This window comes from Talpa occidentalis, unplaced genomic scaffold (genome assembly GCF_014898055.3).
Source record: "Talpa occidentalis isolate TD23 unplaced genomic scaffold, MPIMG_talOcc4v2.1 talOcc4.15, whole genome shotgun sequence".
Taxonomy (NCBI): Eukaryota; Metazoa; Chordata; class Mammalia; order Eulipotyphla; family Talpidae; genus Talpa; species Talpa occidentalis.
In genome coordinates this window covers 40,123,836-40,145,578 of record NW_023601543.1, presented here as the reverse complement: position 1 = coordinate 40,145,578, position 21,743 = coordinate 40,123,836, and the positions used below count along the sequence as shown (strand labels likewise).

The 21,743-nt window shown below is 36.2% G+C and overlaps 1 protein-coding gene across 3 annotated transcripts in view; it reads right to left on the bottom strand.

Annotated features, from left to right (window-relative positions):
• RPS6KA6 (ribosomal protein S6 kinase A6) overlaps positions 1–11,510 on the bottom strand; it is a 189,932-nt gene extending 178,422 nt beyond the window's left edge. For all 3 annotated transcript variants that reach the window (XM_037512225.2, XM_054695658.1, XM_037512226.2), the window contains exon 1: positions 11,455–11,510. In XM_037512225.2, coding sequence (XP_037368122.1) covers positions 11,455–11,499 — 45 coding nt within the window. In that variant the 5' untranslated portion in view covers positions 11,500–11,510. The remainder of the gene's footprint in view (positions 1–11,454) is intronic.
• Between the last annotated feature and the right edge of the window lie 10,233 nt (positions 11,511–21,743).

The window sequence follows — 21,743 nt, the reverse complement described above, 5'->3', positions numbered from 1 at the left end:
AATGACCCTCATTGAGTAATCAAAAACCAGGCATATGATCCAGCAATTCCACTCCTAGTTATTTACCCAAAGGACACAGAAACATTAATTTTAAAGGGCACCTGCACCCCTATGTTTATTGCAGCACTATTTACAATAGCTAAGCTGTGGAAACAACCCAAATGCCCAAAACAGATGAATGGATCAAGAAGCTGTGGTACATGTACACAATGGGATATTACTCAGCAATCAAAAAAGATAAACTCATGCAATTTGCAGCAACATGTATGGAGCTGGAAGGGATCATGCTCAGCAAAATAAGCCAGAAAGAAAAGGAAAAATAACAGATGGTCTCACTCATAGCAGGAATTTAGAAGACTTAAATAAAGCACCAGGTAAATGACTACTTATAATAAAGTAAAAATCAAAATCAACAAGCAACTATAAACCAGAAACACACGAGGGTGGGGGGGGAGGAGGGAGTAGGATCAAAACAAGGGGGGTGGGAATTGAATGGGGACTGTAATCAAGATGAAAATGCATACATTGTGCAAAAATGAAAAAATGATGTAAAAATATATAAAATAAAAATAAAACAAAAACCAAAAAACAACAGTAACACAAAATTCCGGACGTGGGATCCCCACAATGGAAGGGCACAGGACAGACACAGCACCCCCACGCCTTTGAGGCACTCCACCCTCCCCTCCCTTATTCCCTGGGTTGGAGACCCACTGGGGAAAAAACTTCTGGAAGGATACTAAAAAAGATCTCTGGCGCCACCTAGTGATCAGACAAAATCACCAACTTCCTGATAGATGGAAGCCAGATATTCCAAAACCACCCTCAGGCTCTGAGAGTGGGTGGGCCATGCAAACAGTGGTGAGAAGGGAAAGGAGATGTGTAGCAAGAGCCCATGCTGAAACTGAGAGCCGGACACAGGATGCAGAGCATGGGACATGCCACAACAGTAGGCACTGCACAGGGTGACAGAGAGCATTCTGGTTCTGAGAGCCCTAGAATTGAGAACTAGAACGCAGAATTTAGGGCGTGTGTTGACAAAGCATGCAGCATGATCAATAGCCCGTGTTCAGGTGCTCCCCTGCCCCCTTCATTTCTCAGAGAACTACAGGGCAAAAAGCACAGGTCAGCAAGTACAGGTCTCTGGCGCCACCTACAGACCAGAACAAAAATCAACAACTAGCTGATTCCCTGCTGGAACTGAGTAAATACAGAGGTAGGGAACTGTAAAATACAAGGACAGTGTGCTAGGATGCATACCCCCTCCCACATCCCTTAGAACTGGTACCGACCTAGTAGGTACCATTAACCAGTGCACAGTCTACAGAGACTCAGGTCTAGAACAACAGAGAGAAGGAATATTAGTGGTGCCACAGGCACAAGCCAGTCCACTGCCTGTACTCACTTGCAACAGTTTCAGGGATTTTCCATTATCCATTATTTTCAATTATCCATTACTCAACAACTACAAAAGCAAATCTCTAGATCTATGAAAGCCTGGAGAGGATAAATACTGAAAATCATATTAAGCTTGGAAAAGCTTTAAAAAAAACACACACACACAAGGCACCTGCAGGAAATGCAGAATTAATACTGATGATTTATTTTAAAAATAGAGAGAAAAATACAACTCATGGAAACTTGACACCTCAAAGGAATATGACATCACAAGGAGAGAACAACCTTCAAGAAATTCAACCACAAAGAAATGGAAGACGTTATCCTCCTATTTCTCCTATCAAACAGAGTTCAAAATCATCATGATGGAAAAATTAAAATGGAAGAAGACTCAGATAAATGAACTGAGAAAATTAATGAAGAGAAAATAAAAATTGAAGCATAGAATAAGAAAATAACAGAGATGCATGATATACAAAGATCACTAAAGGAGAAATGTTTTTGCAGAAAGATACAAAAGTAGAATAGACCAAATGGAATATTGAATATTGAAGAGGATAATGCAAAAAATACCCAGATAGATGTAGCATTATAAGTACCATAAAAAAATTGAAGAAACACTTCAAAAATTATCAGCTGTATTAGCAACATGGATGGCGCTGGAAGAGATCATGCTCAGCGAAATAAGCCAGAAAGAAAAAGAAAAATACCGCATGGTCTCACTCATAGCAGGAATCTAGAAAACTTAAATAAGGGACCAGGAAAATGAAAGACGATAAGAAAGTGAAAATCAGAATCAACAAAAAACTATGAACCAGAGACACTCTATGGGGGGTGGAGGGCGGGGAGGGGAGGGTTGGGGTCAAAATAAGGGGATTGCAATTGTATGGGGAATATAAAAATAAAATTTATTAAAAAAATTATCAGCTGCTTTATGAAATGAGCTTTCATATCTAATTATTGTAGAAGAGAAGACAATCCACAAAAACTAAACAAGGAAATAGAAACAGAAAGCTACAGACAAAATGGCAATAGCAAATCCTCATATGTCAATATTCACCCTAAATGTAAATGGGCTGAACTCACTAATAAAAAGGCACAGAGTGGCTGGATGGTTCAGAAAATAAAACCCAACTTTCTGCAATTCCCCAGGAGACAAATTTGAGATCCAAACATAAATATAGGGTCAAAGCAAATGAATGGAAAGCAATCATAAAAGCAATGGGTCCCCCAAAAAAAGACAGGGAGAGTTACACTTACATCAGACAAACCAGACTCCCATTTAAAAAACATAACATGACACAGGTATTGTCATTATGCAATGATTAGGGAAACAATATATCAGGAAGACAAACACTCATCAACTTGTATACACTAGATGAAGGAGTATAAAAAATATAACTATTAACAAACTTGAAAACAGATATTGGCAACAACACAATAAATAAATATTTCAACAACCTACTCTTATCAATGGACAAATCTGAGAGAAAATTAGCAAAGAAACAACAGCATTAAGTGAGAAATTGGAACACATGCTCCTAAGAAACGGTGGGTACTGTACATAAAAATACATGAGTACACATTTTTCTCAAATGCAAATGGGCCATTTTCAGGATAGATCACATGCTAGGTCACAAAACAAGTGTAAATAAATTCATTAAGACTGAAATGATATCAAAAACTTTCTTTGATCATAATGGTATCAAAATAGAAATCAACCAACCACAATAAGAAAACAACTAATATTTAGAGACTCAAAATGAATTACTAATACATTAATGAGGAAATCACAGAAGAAATTAAAATACTTGGAGACAAGGGAAAATAAAGAAATGAATAAACACAGCAAAAGCAGTATGCAGAGGAAAGTATATAGTAATGTAGGCCCACATCAAGACATAAGGAAAAGCTCAAAGAAATAATTAAAACTTACACAGCGGGGACTTAAAAAAAAAACAAGACCATACAAAAGCAAAAACTGGTAAAAAAAGGAAAGAATTGGAGCAGAAATAATTGAAATAGAAAACAAAAGACAGTCCAGAAAATCAATGAAATCAAAAGCCTAATCTTGATTTAAAAAAAAAAAAAGAAAAAATAAGATATCTCAGAAATACAAAGGATCATTAAGACACTACTACAAGCATCTATAGGACAAAATGAATAGAATGAAATAGAAAATTTCTTAGAGGTATACAATCTTCTGAGAGTGAATCAGGATGAACCAGAAAACCTGAAAAGGTTTTCCTCTAAGACCAGGCACAAAACACTGAAGTCCTCTTTCACCAGTTATATTCAACTCCAATGGCAATGGAAACGAAAATATGAATGAATGGGACTACAGCAAACTAAAAAGTTTCTGCATGGTGAAAGAAAGTCACGTTAAAAGGAAAAGATAACAACTTATTGGGAGAAATTATTTACATATCATAAATCTGACAAATGGTTAATATCTAAGATCTCCAAAGGACTCATAGAACTCAAAAGAAAGAAATCACTCAATCAAAAAATGGGCAGGAGACTTAAAACAGACAGTTCTACAAAACAGACATACAGGTGGCCAAGAGGCACATGGAAAAGTGCTCATCACTTATCATCAAGAAATATTAAACAAAATCACAATGATATGCCATCTCACGTGTGTGAATGGCCCATATCAAATGTCCAGAAACAACAGGTGTTGGTGAGGATGTGGAGAAAAAGGAACACTAACACACTTTTGGTGGGAATTTAGCCTGGTCCATTCCCTAAGGAAAACAATGTGGAGGTTCCTCAATATATTAAAAATAGATCTACCTTATGATCCAGCAATTCCACTCTTAGGTATCTACCCAAAAGATGTAAAAACACTTCATTCAAAGAGATACATGCATTTCTATGTTCATTGCAGCACTATTTCCAATAGTTAAGTTATGAAGTGCCCAAGGACAGAGTGGATTAAGAAGACACAGTGTATATATACTCACACATACCTACACACAAAGTGTAAATATGCTATATATATTCACAATGTATATATACACACAATGAAATACTAATGAGCTATAAAATAGATTATCTGTCATTTGTAACACAGATGCAACTGGAACAGATTATAGACTATTCAAAATAAAAAGGAGAAAGACAAATAATAGATGATTTCACTGTTTGCTAGAAAACAGAAAAATAAAACTAAGACTCAGACAACACCAAACTAAAAACAAAGTCTAGAAATATGACTGTAAAACTGAGTCTCCTAGAGAGGGAGCAGAGTGCAGAAGAGAGGGTAGGGGGAACAATGGACTATATTGGAGAGCTATGAGTGCCTTATAGTGGATATGTGGTGGTCTCATACACCAGACGTAGTAGGATCCTATATTTCTAAATCATATAGTGTTGAAACCCAATGTTACCTTATTTTTTCAAAAAAACTATAATAAGTAAATAAATAGAAATAATTTTTATTTAAAGATTTTTTTTTATTTTTGCACAGAACTGGGGTATAGGCCAGAAGTGCAGAGGATAAGAGGATTCATCAAAGACAGAGTGGGGAGCAGAACAGGCGGATCTACTGAAATACACTGCTGAGGGGAGCAGTGGGCAAGACAGGAGAGGTCTGCTGTGCCATGTGGGTAGCTCCCTGGCCAGGGATAGAACTCAGGCTGTTGCTGTGGGCCCTCACAGTGGTAGCCCTGAGACTTAACCCCCTAGGCCACTAGGGAGGCCCAGAAATAAAAATTGCTGCACTCAATCACCTTGCCACCAGGGGAGGCCCATGTGTATTTTTAAAATTTCCCCCCGATGATTATAATACATGGTCAGGACTGAAAAAACACTATTTAAGTGCTTCTAAGATATATAATTATACAGATATAGAAATAAAGATATGCACATATACATATGGTTACTTATTACAAAGGAGATTTATCATTGGTATGCCACTAACTCTTTTTTACTGACAAGTTATCTGATACTTTCCTGTGTCATCACTTTCAATATTGGTCTTTCTTATTTTATCTGCTCCCTGCCCCATTCTTGCCCATTAACTAACATTTATCAGTCTCTCCAAGGCTCTATTTATTGATGTTCAGTATTAAAATTTTCTTTGTTATTTGCAACCCTCCCTGCTTTTGTCCTACACCTTGTTTTCTTCTGACTCTACACCATTCCAGAAGCTTGAGAGTGGCAGCAATCTAGCTTCAAATAAAGTGGTTATGTACTTGTCAGTTATATATGTATTTTTTTTCCTAAGAGTGAGTCACCTTTGAAAACACTTCCCTATCCTGGTATAATCAAGTTGTAACATGTCATCTCATCTTCCCATGTACACAATCCTTTTTATTATTCACTCAAAAAAATCAACATTCACGAAGCACTTAGTATCAGCACTGTGCTATATATACTTGGGATACAAAGATAAAATGTGGAATTGAAGTTAGAAAATTTTGACAGAATCATATACCTTAATGAAACAAAGGTATACAGTATGTGATGGACTACTTGTATACCCTCAAAATTCATATGCTTAAATCTTAACACCCTAATACCTCAGAAATGTGTCTGTATTTCAAAATAGGGATTTAAAGAGATAACGTAGGTAAAAATAGAGTTGCTGGGGTAGTTTATGTCCAATGAGACTGGTATTATTTTAAGAAGATGAGATAAGGCTAGACAAACAGAGGGAATAAAAATCATGTAAAGGCAAGGTAAGAAGAGGGCTCTCTATAAGTCTCTGGTATTTCATTATGGCAGCCCTAGTAAAGTTATACAGAGTTCTTAACCGTAGTTAATTTTTATAAACAAAGTTGTAATATGGAATTAACATTTAATAACCTTGAAATAGAGTCCACTTTTCTGTGCACCATTAAATTAAAAAATCTGTGGCAAAGTTAATTATGAATTAGGGTTATATTTAATTTCATAATAATTGTTGATAAACAGAAAAACTATCAAGGCTAAAGCATAACCAAAATAGTATGCTATGACCTATACAATCTGTGATCATTTTAAATTCAGGGGACCAATAATGTTATAACAGAGGAAAAACACAGATAAAATACAAAACAAATTACAAAATGCACCACTGCCTTCATTCCTTTGATAATTTATTTCACTAGGAGGATGAAATCATCTGTTAATCAAAAAGAAAAAGAGCTGATAACAACCTGGTAGGAAATTACATTATATGAATCTATTATAATGATTTAATAGAACGGTAGAACTAAGTACAGATGCCTTCAGAAAGCAGGTCAAAAGAAAGGTGATTTTTAAAGCTTTTTTGTTTTTATGTAACAGAAAAACTAACATCCATCTGTTCAAACACTTGTTATATTTTTTAAATATTTTAAAATGAGTTATTCTTCAATTGTGGTAACATTAGGATTATCTTCATCAGGCATCAGCACCGTGAGGTACCCACCACCAAATAACCCACAGTCTACCACCACAGTCAATTGTGCTTCCTCCCCTCTTTCTTCCTTCATCTACCACACACTGTCTACCCATTGGATGTTTCAGTTCTATAGTGAGTTTTCTAGGGTTAGCTTTTAACGTTGTCTTTCTCTGGTTCTTAGTTTGGTTTCTCTATATCCCAAATATTAGTGACAATATCTGGAACTTATCTTTCTCCTTCTGACTTACTCCATCTAGCATTCTCTCTTCAAACTTCATATATGTTGGTGCAAATGGAATGAGTTTATCTTTTTTGATTGTTTAGTTGTATTGCATTGTGTATATATACCACAACTTCTTGTTCTACTCATCTGTTTTTGGGAATATGGGTTGTTTACACAATATGGTTGTTACAAATACTGCTGCAATAAATATAGGCATGCAGGTTTCCTTACAAATCAAGTTTTGGTTTTCTGGCATAGACACCTAGAAGTAGAACTGCTGGGTCATGTGGAAGATCCATTTTTTTTTTTTATTTGAGGAACCTGCACACTGTGTTCCATAGGAGCTGGAAAAGTCTACATTACTGTGAGCCCCGAGAGGGTTCCTTTCTCTCCACACCATCACCAGCACTTGGTTCTGTGCTTTTTAATGTGGGACATTTTTATTGGTGTGAGGTGGAATCTCATTGTGATTTTTTTTTTTTAAAGAGGAATCCCTTCTTTTTTTTAAGATTTATTTAATTATTTGTTTGTTTGTTTGTTTGTTTATACAAGCACTGGGCACAGTCAGAAGCACGGGAGGGTGAGAGAATTCACCAGAGCCAGAATGGGGAGCAGAGCAGGCAGAAGGACCGAAGTACACTGCTGAGGGGAGCAGCGGGCCGGCAGGAGAGGTCTGCACGCCATGTGGGACCCTCCTCCGGTGGCCTGGGAGCAGCCGGGAATCGAACCTGGGCTGCAGAGGCTGCGGGAAGCTTCACAACCCAGCGCTCAACCGCTGCGCCACTGGGGAGGCCCTCTCATTGTGATTTTGACTTGCATTTCCCTAATGATAAATTGGGGTGAACAATTTTTCATGTGCGTGCTGCCCATCTATATGTCTTCTTGGAAAAGTGCCTATTTAGCTCCTCTGCCCATTTCTTGACTGGGTTATTTGTTTTTATTTTGTTGAGCTGTATGAGCTCTTTATATATCTTATATATCAGTCCTTTGTTAGATGTATGGTATGCAAATATATTTTCCAATTCCATATGGTGTCCCTTTGCTATAGTTACGGTCTCCTCGCTGTGCAGCTATTTGGCTTAATGTAGTCCCAGCTGTTTACATTCTCTTTTGTTTTCCTTGCTGATGGGGATGAATCTGCAAAGATATCTCTGAAATTTATGTCATGGAGTGTTTTGCCTATGTTTTCTTCTATATCTCTTAGGGTTTTTGGTCTTACATTGAAGTCTTTCATCCATTTATAGTTGATTTTTTTGCATGGTATGAGAGAGTGGTCTAGTTTCATTCTATGGCACTCCAATTTTCCCAACACCATTTACTGAAAAGAGTTCCCTTCTTCCACTGTATACGCTTCACTCCTTTGCCATAGATTAAGTGGCCATGTATGTGTGGGTTTATATCTGGGCTCTATAATATTCTATTCTTTGGCTAGTGTGCAGCAAACAACTCAGTCCTTGAAAACCAAGTCAATTATCAGCATACTTTGAGAGAAGACTAGTAATAATAATAATGCAAATGTCAAAATATCACTAGGATGAACTACTTAGGGCATAAAATGTCAGGAAGTAAATTCTGTGGTTGTGAATGTACATTTTTCAATTAAATGATAAGTTATTACAAAATATTCAGGATTCCAAAATGTGTCAATTTGTATTGATGACTAAAAACCAAATGAGTTCCCATTTAGGTTGTTTCATTCTACTTATTAGTTTAAGTTGTTTTAGTTCCCTCATCTATAAAATGGAAATAAAACCTCTCCTATTCATTTCAGATCTTGATTATGAGTAAACATAGGATTTTAAAAACTATAAAATGTCTATAAAATAATGTTACTGAATTTATTTATACTATTTACTGTTACATCCTTCATGGTATAACATATAGCTACTCTACCTTATAGTGGCTACCTATAAATATTTTATTGAAAAATAGTATCTGAGAGTTTTACATATATGTAGCATAAGGGTTCCAAATATTTTTAAGTAAAATTAATAAAAAGCATAAAAAGCACCAGCTTTGCAAGGGAAGAAAAATATTGAAGGACAGCAAGGCTAAATAAATGTCTATCAGAATAGAAAGACAAACAGAAGAAGGAAAATTCCACCATATAGGAAGCAGGCCCTCCATCTTAAAATATTCCATACTTATGGAAATGCATAAGTTAAGCTAAGTAAAGCACACACTTGTGACAGAATATTTTTGAAGGATTCTTTTGAGAGAAACCTATGTTAATAACAGTTTCTAAAATTAGAAACTTAAGGCATAAAATTTCAGGAAGTAAGTTTTGTGTTTTTGAATGTACATTTTCACTTAAATGTAACATTTACATATTTGGGTAATAAAATTAATTGAAATTAAACATATTGCTGGCCCCGTGCTAATGGAATCAACAAAAAAGTGAACTGTTAAGTGAACCTTCTTTTGAAATTCCTAAAATATTAGTGGAAATAACATTTTGTTTTAAGGAATAACAACCATTCCTTACAAAACATAAAAGTAAATGAATCCTAAACTACCAAATATAAGATAGCTATGCTTATTTTGACAAAAAAAAATAATATAAGTCACCTTCTAAACAAGAAGCATAACTTTTTTTCTAACGTGGACATTGTTCAGTATTTCTTAATCACCCATGTAGTTTAGTTGACACAAAATGAATACCTGACTCACCACACAGTGAAAACACATTGTTTTAAGTCCAGATAAGTCAGACGACAAACTATAATTCCTAAAAGTGATTTCAGGCCTTTTAATGTCCAAATCATCAGACTGCCTTTCTAGTCACTGAAGTTAACTAAGTTGTATTAGTATCTAGCATTATATTTTTATTCTTTTTATTGAGGTAACATTCATATACAATACTGTATAGATTTCAGGTGTAAATTTTTCACCTCAGCAACTGTATATTTCATACCACACCTACAACAAATATCTAATTACCTATATATTTTTAGTATCTTTCCATTAAAACTGCACTTACTAGTTCACTTTTCATTAAAATTAGAAAGGTAAATATCTGACAATATCTATATGTCTATGTATTTATGTTGGATACAAATTATATACATACATACACACACTTACATAAATATACATACATGTACAGCCATGGGCACATACACAGAGACCTTTTGTTCCTCCTCTGGTGTGGGTCATAAAATTTCCCCGCTAATTTATTAACACTGAAATATACCCTTCCCCACTGCTTTTTATATTTTCTTCACTCTATCTTTTATAAACTATCAACATAAATATTACTACATTTCTTAGTCCACATGATCTGTAGATAAAACTCTGATAATTTCGATAGTTTATAGTTAATTATGCTCAAAATTAAAATGTAAGCTACTAATATTAAGTGAACCGATAAAGCTAAAATTACAGTTTACCTTTAATATTGCTATTCAGAACCATTCACATCACAAATATCTGCAGAGATAGTTGATTTTTACAAGAACATTTCAGGGGGGAATTTTGGACAAACCCAATTTAAATCTCTCTGCTGGGGCCTCCCCTGGTGGCGCAGGTGGTTGAGCACAGTGCTGTGAACCTGTCCTCAGTCTCTGCAGGGCGGGTTCAAGATCCCAATCCCGGCTGGCTGGCTAGAATCCCACATGGTGCTGCAGACCTCTCTTGTCTCACCCGCTGCTCCCCTCAGCAGTGTATTTCAGTCAGTCTAACTGTTCTGTTCCCCGATCTGTCTCTGGTGAATCCTCTCATCCTCCCACGCAACTGGCCTGTACCCCAGTTCTTGTATAAATAAATCAATAAATATTTAAAAAAAAAATCTCTCTGCTGGCACCTCTCTGATTATTATATATATAAATCTTTCTAAAAATTATACTATTTTTTGATTAACAAAATAATTATCAACCTTAACTGTGCTGATTAGATTTGTTTTAAAAAGTTGATGAATAAGAATTTCTGACAAAAATCTGTTGTTTATTTTGAACTGTTGCCTTATTAGCAATTGTATTTACTTTTTTTTTGTTTTTTGTTAATATTTTATTTTATATAATTCTTACATCTTTTTTTATTATTGTACAATGTACACATTTTCATTTTGGTTATATTCCCCATACAATTGCACCCCCCTTATTTTGACCCTAATCCTTCCTCTCCCGCTCCCCGCCCGCACTGGTAATGTGTCTCTGGTTTATAGTTGCTCGTTAATTTTGATTTTTACTTTGTATTAATTAGTCTTTTTCCTGGTCCCTTATTTAGGTTATCTAAATTCCTGCTATGAGTAAGACCATCTGGTATTTTTCTTAGTCTTTCTGACTTATTTCACTAAGCATGATCCCTTCTAGCTCCATCCATGTTGCTATAAACTGCATGTGTTTATCGATTTAATTATTTTTAACTGAGGTGAATGAATTTCACTAATTGGAAGAATGTTTTCCATTATTTTCTTCCCTTACATCTTAAAAACTTGAGTTAATAAGTTAACATGAGTACTTACACGGCATGAGTCTGTTTCTCCCTCTTCCATTGGCTCATCAACCATTTTTAGACCAGTCATCTGAAAAATATTGTTCAAAAACTAAAGTTCAGGAGTAACAGAGCAATAGTAACAACTAAAATCAAAATAACTCTACCTAAATGATAGACAAATTTAATGTATTTTAGGCTTTGTAGACATAGCATCTCTATTAACTGTTCAACTCTGCTATTGCAGTGAGAAAGCAAATATCATTAGGGAAAACAAGTATCATTATGGAAACAAATATCATTAGGGAAATGCAAATCAAGACCTCAGTGAGGTAACACCTCAAACCCATGAGAATGGCCCATATCAAAAAGATCACAAACAAGTGTTGGCCAGGATATAGAAAAAAGGGAACCCTCCTACACTGCTGGTGAGAATGCAAACTGGTCCAACCCTTATGGAAATCAGTATGGAGGTGTCTCAAAACATTAAAAATTGATCTACCATTTAACCCAGTATTTCCCTCTAGGTATCTACCCAAAAATTTTAAAATGTTAATTTGAAAGGAATCTTGTATTTCCATGTTTATTGTAGCACTATTTGCTATAGCTAAATTATGGGAACAACCTAACTGCTCTAAAACAGATGAGCAGATAAAAAGATATCATATATATACACAATAGAAAATTACCCAGTGATCAATAAAGATAAACTCATGCTATTTATGGTAACATGGATGAAGCTGGAAGGGATAATGATAAGTAAATTAAGCCAGAAGGAGAAAGAAAATTACTGGATGGTATCTCTAATATGTATAACATATTGTAACTAAACAATGGCAAACTTAAAAATAATCCCTTGAGAAATGCAAATCAAAAACCACAATGAGAAACCACCTTATACCAGTGAGAATGGCACATATTAAAAAAAAAAAAAAAAGGGAAACAACAAATGTTGGCAAGGATGTGGAGAAAAAGGACTCTCCTACATCGCTGGTGGGAATGCAAACTGGTCCAATCACTATACAAACTTGTGTGGAGGTTCCTCAAACTACTAAAAATGGAGCTTCCATATGATCCATGAATTCCACTCCTAGAAATCTACCCAAAGGACACAAAAATATTAATTCAAAAGGATACTTGAACCCCTATGTTTATTGCAGCACTATTTACAATAGGTAAGATATTGAAACAACCCAAATGCCTAAAATTAGATGACTGGATCAAGAAGATGTGGTATATATACACACTGGAATACTACTCAGAAATCAAAAAAGACAGACTCATGCCATTTGCAGCAACATGGATGGAGCTGGAAGGGATCATACTCAGTGAAATAAGACAGAAGGAAAAGGAAAAATAATGGATGGTTTCACTTAAAGGAGGAATGTAGGGATACCAAATAAGGGACCAGGAAAAAGAAATAATTATAATAAATTATAATACAAAATTAACAGGCAACTATTAATCAGAAACATAATGCAGGAGGGGGGAGGGAGAGGGATCAAAACAGGGGAGGGAATTTGTTCTCATATGGGGACTATGGTGATGGTGCATGAGTGAATTGATGAGAATTTTGTGGGTACTACACCTGAAAGGAGAAAGCAAGCATTGTAGAAAAAGGAAGAACGATATGAAAATATATATATATACATGTAAAGATGTTATATAACATCTTTATATAAATTTACATATACATATATAAAGATATACTTACATATACATGTAAATAAATATATATATAAAGAAAAAGAAAAGCAAACAAACAAACAAAAAACCAATCCTTTGAAATCTAACTACAGAATTGAAGCACCAAAATGGTGGGGGGATTAGAACAAAGAGGGAGGAAGCACAATGGAATTTGGTGGTGGACTATGGGTGATCTAGTGGTGAGGGCACTACTGTGTTAAAACCTGATAGGGGTACCCAAATTACCTCAATTAAAAATAGATTAAAAAATAAATGTAAAAAAATAATAAATACCCCCAGTGAGAGGAAAAAAATGTGTTTGCAAATCAATGGTTCCTGTTTACAGGTGCTTTATTAATTTTATAATGCATAACAATAAAAAAGCTCCCATCTATAGGCTTTCCCATTCAACTTTGTAAATAAATAAATGACTAAAATTAAATGGAACAATGAAATTAAAAATAAAATCAACACATGATTTTTTTTCTTTCCTACCTGTTATGTTAACAGTTTTCATCAGTGCCATTTGATATGAAATAGAAAATAATACACTACTTACATTGATATGATTTAGTAATGCCAAATATTTAGAGGTACTTGATAGCATTAAAATTACGCCACTTAATCATGTGCAAAAAATATCATTTTCTTAACAGAAACTCCTTCAGACCCCCATTCAGAGATATGCATTCTCATTTTACAAATAATTTCAATGTGATATTTTAAGCATTATTCTATTTTACAGATTAGAAATCTTTCTCTCTGTGTTTGTGTTTGTCAAAATATAAGAGATGTGTTCAATATCTTTAAGGGCAAAATAAACTGTAAGTAGATACAACGAATGCAAGTGTTCTAAAGTGGGAATACAACTCATGTCTTCAAAGAGAGTAGTGGGAAATAAAGTAAAATCATTAATAAGGTGACTATTCATATAAGGTTTTGTAGGTGAAATACTATAAAAGGAAAACTATGATTGTTAATATAAATAAAATGCTAAATGAAATGGAAAGATATTACCTGCTCATTAATAGGAGGAATTTACACTATTAAAATGGCTGCTATCCCCAAAGCAATATATATATTAAATGTTACCTGTCATTTGACCCAGTATTCCCACTCATAGTCATAGACCAAAAAAATTCGAAAACAATAATTCTAAAGGAAATTTGCAGCACCATGTTTGCTGCAGCATTATTTACTATTTCTAAATTTGGAAACAGCCTAAGTGCCCCAAAACAGATGAGTGAATCATGAAGATGTGGAATATATACACAATGGAATATTACTCAGCAATCAAAAAAATAAACTCATTCTATTTACAGCAACATGGATGGAGCTGGAAGGGATAATGCGAATGAAATAAGTCAGAAGGAGAAAGGTAAATACCAGATATTGTCACTAATATGTGGAATATAAAGTAACCAAACTAAAAGTCAAATAAAGATATGCTTAACAAGTAACCTTTGATAGCTGAGTACAGAACTGAACCAATAGGGGGCAGGGGGAGCTGATGAGGGAGGGGTAAGAACAAAGATGGAAGGAAGCACATAGACTATGGTGGTGGATGATGGGTGATTTGGTGTTGCCTAACAATGTTCCTAATACCTGATGGGGGTATCCAAATATTACTTAATCAAAAATAAATCAATTTAAAAATATAGAAAGATCTGTAAAGGTAGCAGAGACACTATTTAAAGAAAGAACAGCTAAGAATTTCCCAAACATATGAATACATTAAGTAATGGTGGTCAAGAAGCAGAGACACAAACAAAATTTTAAATACAAAATGACCTAAACCAAGACACAAAATTGTCGAATTAAAAAAATTAAACATATAGAAAAAATTTTACATAAAAGGAGGAAAATGCAGGTAATTTAGAAATGTATTCAAATCAGGCTTTTCTTGGATTTAACCCCAGAAACTCTCTAGATAAAAGGAGAGTGGAAGGAAGTGTTCATATTCCTAAATAAGAAGAACTCCCAAGCAAGAATACTCTATGCTACAAAATTATCACTCAAATATGAAGGTGAAATAAAGGCTTTCAAAGATAAGCAGATGCAAGTAGAGTTTATTACCACCAGACCTGATCTATAATAAATGTAGAAAGAAGTTTTTCTACAAATAAAGAAAAAACACAAAACCATGAGAAAAATGACAACAGAACACAAAGTGAAAAGCATGAGCAGGAATATTATGAGTCAACAACAAAACATTTAAAGGGAAGGAAGAAATGGACAGAAGTCAAGTCACAGAGATGCATTTTGGAGAGAGGATGCCACCTTATAAAGGACTTATTAAAACAGTAATTTAGACAAAAACCCAATTATTACCAATAAACTAACGTCTAGAAGAGGCTCACAGAAAAAGAAACAAAGAAATTGATAAAATCAATAGAGAAAATCATCCAGAAAGCACAGAGAGATACAAATAGTAAAAGAAACAACAAAAGAGACAACAATCAAAAACAGAATGACTGGCAATTAGTAGTATATATCAATAGCCACTATAAACATAAATGGTCTGAACTCACCAAATGAAAAATCTCAGGGTAACAAAGTAAATCAAAAAATTCCACAATCTATCAAGGGAACAAGTCATCAAGAATATAAAATAACTGTGATTAACTTTTATGTACCTAACACAGGGACACCTAGTTGTATAAAGCATTTATTAACATACCTAAAACAATATGTTGGCAAATAATACAATTTCTATCAGAGACTTCACACACAACTGACATGAAGGGATAAATTATCCAGGCAGAAAATATTGATTTCTAACGAAACAAAGGTTTTAATTTTTAAAACTTTTTATTTTTTATATCATTGTCCATTGTTGTACAATATTTGATTTCCCCCCTCAGGTGCAGGCCCCATAAATTTCCCACCACCACATCACCCATAAACTGTCATTACACTTGCTTGTGTTTTTCCCTCCCCTATTTTTGGAGCCTTTCCCTCCATCTCCCCTGTTGTATGCCTCAGATCTATGGTTTGCTTGCAAGTTTTGTCTTTTTCCTGACCGTTTTTTGGTCTCCCTATATTCCACCTATAAGTGAAACCATTCAATTGTTACAGAGCAACCCCGATATAAAACGGGTTGCCTGTCTCTGGGTCCTCACCCACATGCTTAAAAGGGACTTATTAAAGCTAAACTGTAGACACATACAAAACGTTGATAAAAGGTTTATTTACAAGGCAAGGGGAAATGGGGAAATGAATAACTCAGGGAGAAAAAGGAGTTAAGTTTGTAAATGTGTTCTACCCATTCTGCTGACCTGGAATCCCAATGACTCACTGAGCTGGCGAAAAAATGAGCGAGCCTTGTGGCCACATGTGACCCCTGGCCACATGGCCAGTTAAATACTCAAACAGAGAATATAGTTACTTAACTCCTCCCTCAGGTCCTCACAACCTTCTCTTTTTTGATCATGGGACTTGTAGTTACCAGTGTCTTGATGGAGTGGGGGTGGAGTACACAAAGCCTGTATGGAGTTTGCTCAGGACATCCTTTCCCCCTAACACAATATTAGGAATAAAGGCTTTAAATGCAATGTTGTACCAGGTAGATTTAATGGACATTTATAGAGCCTTTCATCCCAAAAGAAATGAATAGTTTCTTCTCAAATGCACATAGCACAGTTGCAAGAATCAAACACATAATAGGAGACAAAACATGTCTCAGAAAATATATGAAAATATAAAGTATATCAAGAATCGGCGAGGGTCCCACATGGCACACAGACCTCTCCTGCCTCCCCCTGCTCCCCTCAGCAGTGTATTTCGCCAGTCTGCCTGTTCTACTCACCGCTCTGGCTCTGGTGAATTCTCTCACCCTCCCGTGCTTACGACTGTACCCAGTGCTTGTATAAATAAATAAATAAATCTTTTTTAAAAAATCAACACTATAACATTAGAAATATACTGTAAAAACAATCTCAGATTCAACCAAAATATATGGAGACTAAACAAAATGCTTCTGAGCAATTCTTGTGTAAGGAAGAAATCAAGAAAGAAAAAAGAAAGTATCAGGAGACTAATGAAAATTAGGGAAAAAATATCAGACCCAATGGGATGCTCTAAAAGCATACTACGAGTGCAGTCATAGCAATATAGGCCCGTGTTAAACACACACACACACACACACACACACACACACACACGAAAATCTAAAAATAACCCAACTCTACAGCTGAAGAAAGTAGGAAAAGAACAAAAGTAGTCAAAAATCAGTTGAGGGAAAGGAATAATAAAAATGAGATCATAATTAAATAGAAACCAAAAATACAGTCCAATGGGTCAGTGAAACTGATAGTTCTTTGAAATACAAACAAAATGAACAAGCCATTAGCTAGGCTTCTGAAGAAGAGAGAAAACACAAATATACAGAATCAGGAAAGAAATAGATGAAATTACAACAGATGCCATTGAAATATATAATAAGAACCCAATATGAACATTTCTATGCAAACAAACTAGACAATATAGAGGGAATGAACAAATTTTCAGATTCACAAAGCCTCCCCAAAATGGAATTAGGATGAAACAAACAGCTTAAACACTCCAATTTATAAGGGCAGAAATTCAAAGAGTAATAAAAAGTCTTCCTAAGAACAATAGCCAAGGACTAGATGAATTCTCCAGTGAATTCTACCTAACAAAGAGGACCTAGCAACTCAAGCAATTAAAACAAAAATATCAGACTATGGAAAAGTCTCCAACACATTCTATGAGGCCAATATTACCCTAAACTCAAAACCATACAAGGAATGTAAAAAACAAAAGCAAATTAAATAATTATAGACCAATAACCCTGAAGAACATACATGCAATAATTCTCAACAAATTCCTAGCAAACCAAATATGGCATGTTATTAAGAGAACCATGCATGCTCCAAATGATAAGTTGGATTATCCCAGGAATGCAAGTCTGAAAAAACACTGGCCCCAGTGCTTGTATAAATAAATAAATAAGTCTTAAAAAAAAAAAAAAAAAAAGAACTGATACAGGGCAGCAAGGGGCACTAAAACCAGCCAAGGACACTGCCGAAATAGTTTACAGGTCACTGTCTGAGTTCTTTACCCCCATGCATAATTGCAAGCCTACTCAGGCTCAGAGAACAACAACAATAGGATTTATTTAACAAACCAGGGAAAAATGAAGTGTTACTGAGGACATGAATGGCTGTTTACCTCACACCCGAAGCATCATGCAGTGTTTTCAAGTCCTAAACAAAAAGCATGTAATATGGCATCTTTTAGCCACTGAGGCCTGGAGCATGATGCGGCAGCCAGACTATAGGCCAGATTCCAATTCACGAAGACAACAGAAGATATAACAGGAGATGATCCCAGAGTTGCTGAGATGCCCCAGCACAGCACCAGACAAGCGACACTCAAAACAGCAGCTGCAGCGGCTGAATGACCTGACAAATGGCCACATTCACACAGCTCCGTGAGGTGCCCAGCTCCAGGTCTTCGCCATCTATGCTAGGCTTTAAAAGCAGCAAAACTGGGAACAGTTTAAGTCACTCGGCTATTTGCAAAGCCTCCAAACTTTTCATCTCTCAGGTTGGCTGCTAGAGGTCTCTCCTCATCCTTCAGATGCCAGTATGTCCTTCAGCCTTCTAGAAGATCGGCTTGGTGGGAGCCAAAATTGCTGACCCCAGAACCACTGAAGAGCAGAAAACACTGCATTCCAAATGCTGAATGCTCAAACAATGAATCCCGAACATTGAATCTTGGGTCACAGTCTCCACCCCAAAAATGGGATACTTTTTTAGCATTTTCCCTGGGGCAATCTATCCTCACCAGCACCCTCCTCCAGGGACCACTACTTATAACAGTATTTGGCTTCTACAGAACAAAGAAAGAACGTCCACCATTACCATTATTGGTCAACATAGTATTGGTAGCCATAGCCAAAGAAATTAGGCAAGCAAAAGACATAAAAGGAATGCAAATTGAGAAAAAAAAGTGAAACTGTCACTATTTGCAGATGGTACAAAAGATTGTACCCAAAAACTACTAGAAATAAATGAATAGAATAAAGTGGCAGGATACAAAAATCAATAAACAAAAATTAGTTCCATTTCTATATGCAAACAATGTACCAAAAGAAATGGATATAAAAAAACATATTTAAGGGAAAAAAAAAAAGAATTAAATACCTGGGAGTATATTTAATGAAGGATGCAAAGGAGTTATATAATGAAATCTATAAGACTTTATTAAATGAAATAAGGCACATAGAAATAAAAGATATGCCATGCTCATGAATTGGAAGAATAAATATCATTAAAATGACCATAGTACCTAAAGTAACTTAAAATCCTAATGACTTTCTTCAAAGAAACTGAACAATTATAAAAGTTATATAGAACCATAAATGGCTCCAAATAGCTAAAGGAATCCTGAGAAAAAAAAGGGAAAAAATGATATCACACATCTAGACTTCACACTATATTATACAGCAACAGCAATCAAAATAGTAATGTAACTGGAACAAAAACAGAAACTCTGACCAATGGAATAGAATAGAAAGTCCAGAGATAAACCCACAAAAATATGACAATTAATCACTGACAAACGTGCTAGGGCCATACAATGGAGATAAGAAAGTCTCGTTAACAAATGGTGTAGGGAAACATGAATAACAACATTAAAAATGAAAGAAAAAAAAAAGAAAGGTTTGTATTTAAATCAACACACAAAAACTAACTCAAAATGGATTTCAGGGGCCTCCCTGGTGGCACAGCAGTTGAACACTGGGCTGCAAAGCTGCCCACAGCCTCTGCAGTGCCGGTTTGATCCCCGGCCGCTGGTGAGGGGCTCACATGATGCACAGATCTCTCCTGCCACGCCCGCTGCTCCACTCAGCAGTGTACTTCATCAGTATACTTGTTCTGCTCCCCACTCTGGCTCTGGTGAATTCTCTCACCCTCCCGTGCTTCTGACTGTACCCAGTGCTTGTATAAATAAATAAATAAATCTTTAAAAAAAAAGTGGACTTCAGAGGGCCTCCCCTGGTGGTACAGGGGGTTGAGCGCCACACTGTGAGGCTGTTCTCAGCCTCTGCAGCACCAGTTCGATCCCGCCTGGCTGGGGAGGATCCCCCATGGTGCGGCAGACCTCTCCTATCTTGCCCGCTGCTCCCCTCAGCAGTGTATTTCATCAGTCTGCCTGTTCTGTTCCCCGCTTTGTCTCTAGTGAATCCTCTCACCCTCCCACGCATCTGGCCTGTACCCCAGATCCTGTATAAATATATAAATAAATCCTTAAAAAAATGGACTTCAGATCTGAATATAATAACTAAAACCATAAAATACACGGATGAACACATAAGGGAGACACTACTGGACACTGACCACAAAGATGTATTTGGGCAACTCCAAAGGCAAAGAAAACAAAAGCAAAAATACACAAATGGGACTACATCAAATGAAAAACCTGTTATGCCTCAAAAATAAAATCACAAAAACAAAAAGGCGGACCTCGCTGGTGGCACAGCAGGTTGAGCACAGCGCTGTGAAGCTGTCTGCAGGCTCTGCAGCACAGGTTCGATTCCCAGCCGGCCAGGGAGATATCCACATGGCACAGTAGACCTTTCCTGTCTCGCCCACTGCTCCCCTCAGCAGTGTCTTCGGTCCGTCTGCCTGTTCTGCTTCCCGCTCTGTCTCTGGTGAATCCTCTCACTATCCTCTGATTGTACCCCAGTTCTTGTATAAATAAAATAAATCTTAAAAAAATAAAACCTTAAAAAAAAAGGCAACCTATAGAATGGGAAATAATATTTATACACTGCACATTTTTTTAAAAAAAATATTTATTTATACAAGAACTGTGGTGCAGGCCAGAGGCACAGGAGGGTGAGCAGGGAGCAGAACAGGCAGACGGATAGAAAACACTGCTGAGGGGAGCAGCGGGCAAGACAGGAGAGATCTGCTGCACCATGTGGGTATCTCCCTGGCCAGCCAGGAATCAAACCCACACTGCAGAGGCTGCGGACAGCTTCACAGTGCTGCATTCAACCCACTACGCCACCAGGGAGGCCCCACACTGCATATTTAACAAGGGACTAGCCTCCAAAATATACAGAGCACATATACAATCCAACAATAACAACAAAAAAAGACACGCCAATCAAAAAAATTGGATAAAAGACCTAAATAGACATTTTTCTAAGGGCATTCAGAAGTCCTTCAGACATTAAAAATTGTTCAGCATTGTTCTTATGTAAATCTAAATCATAATGTGTTTTCACCTCACCCCTTTGAGAATGGGACATAGCAAAAATAATACAAACAACAAATGTTGGCAAGAGTGCTGAGAAAAAGGAATCCACACACAGTGTTGGTGAGAATGGATGATGGAGCAGCCCCTACAAAAAAACTATAAGATTTCTTTTGTTTTTTTAAGATTTATTTATTGATTTATACAAGCACTGGATACAGTCAGAAGCACAGGAGGGTGAGAGAATTCACCAGAGCCAGAGAGGGGAACAGAACAGGCAGACTGACGAAATACACTGCTGAGGGGAGCACCGGGCTTGGCAGGAGAGGTGCTCGCACGATGTGGAACCCTCGCCAGCAGCCAGGGATCAAACCGGCGCTGCAAAGGCTGTGGGCAGCTTCG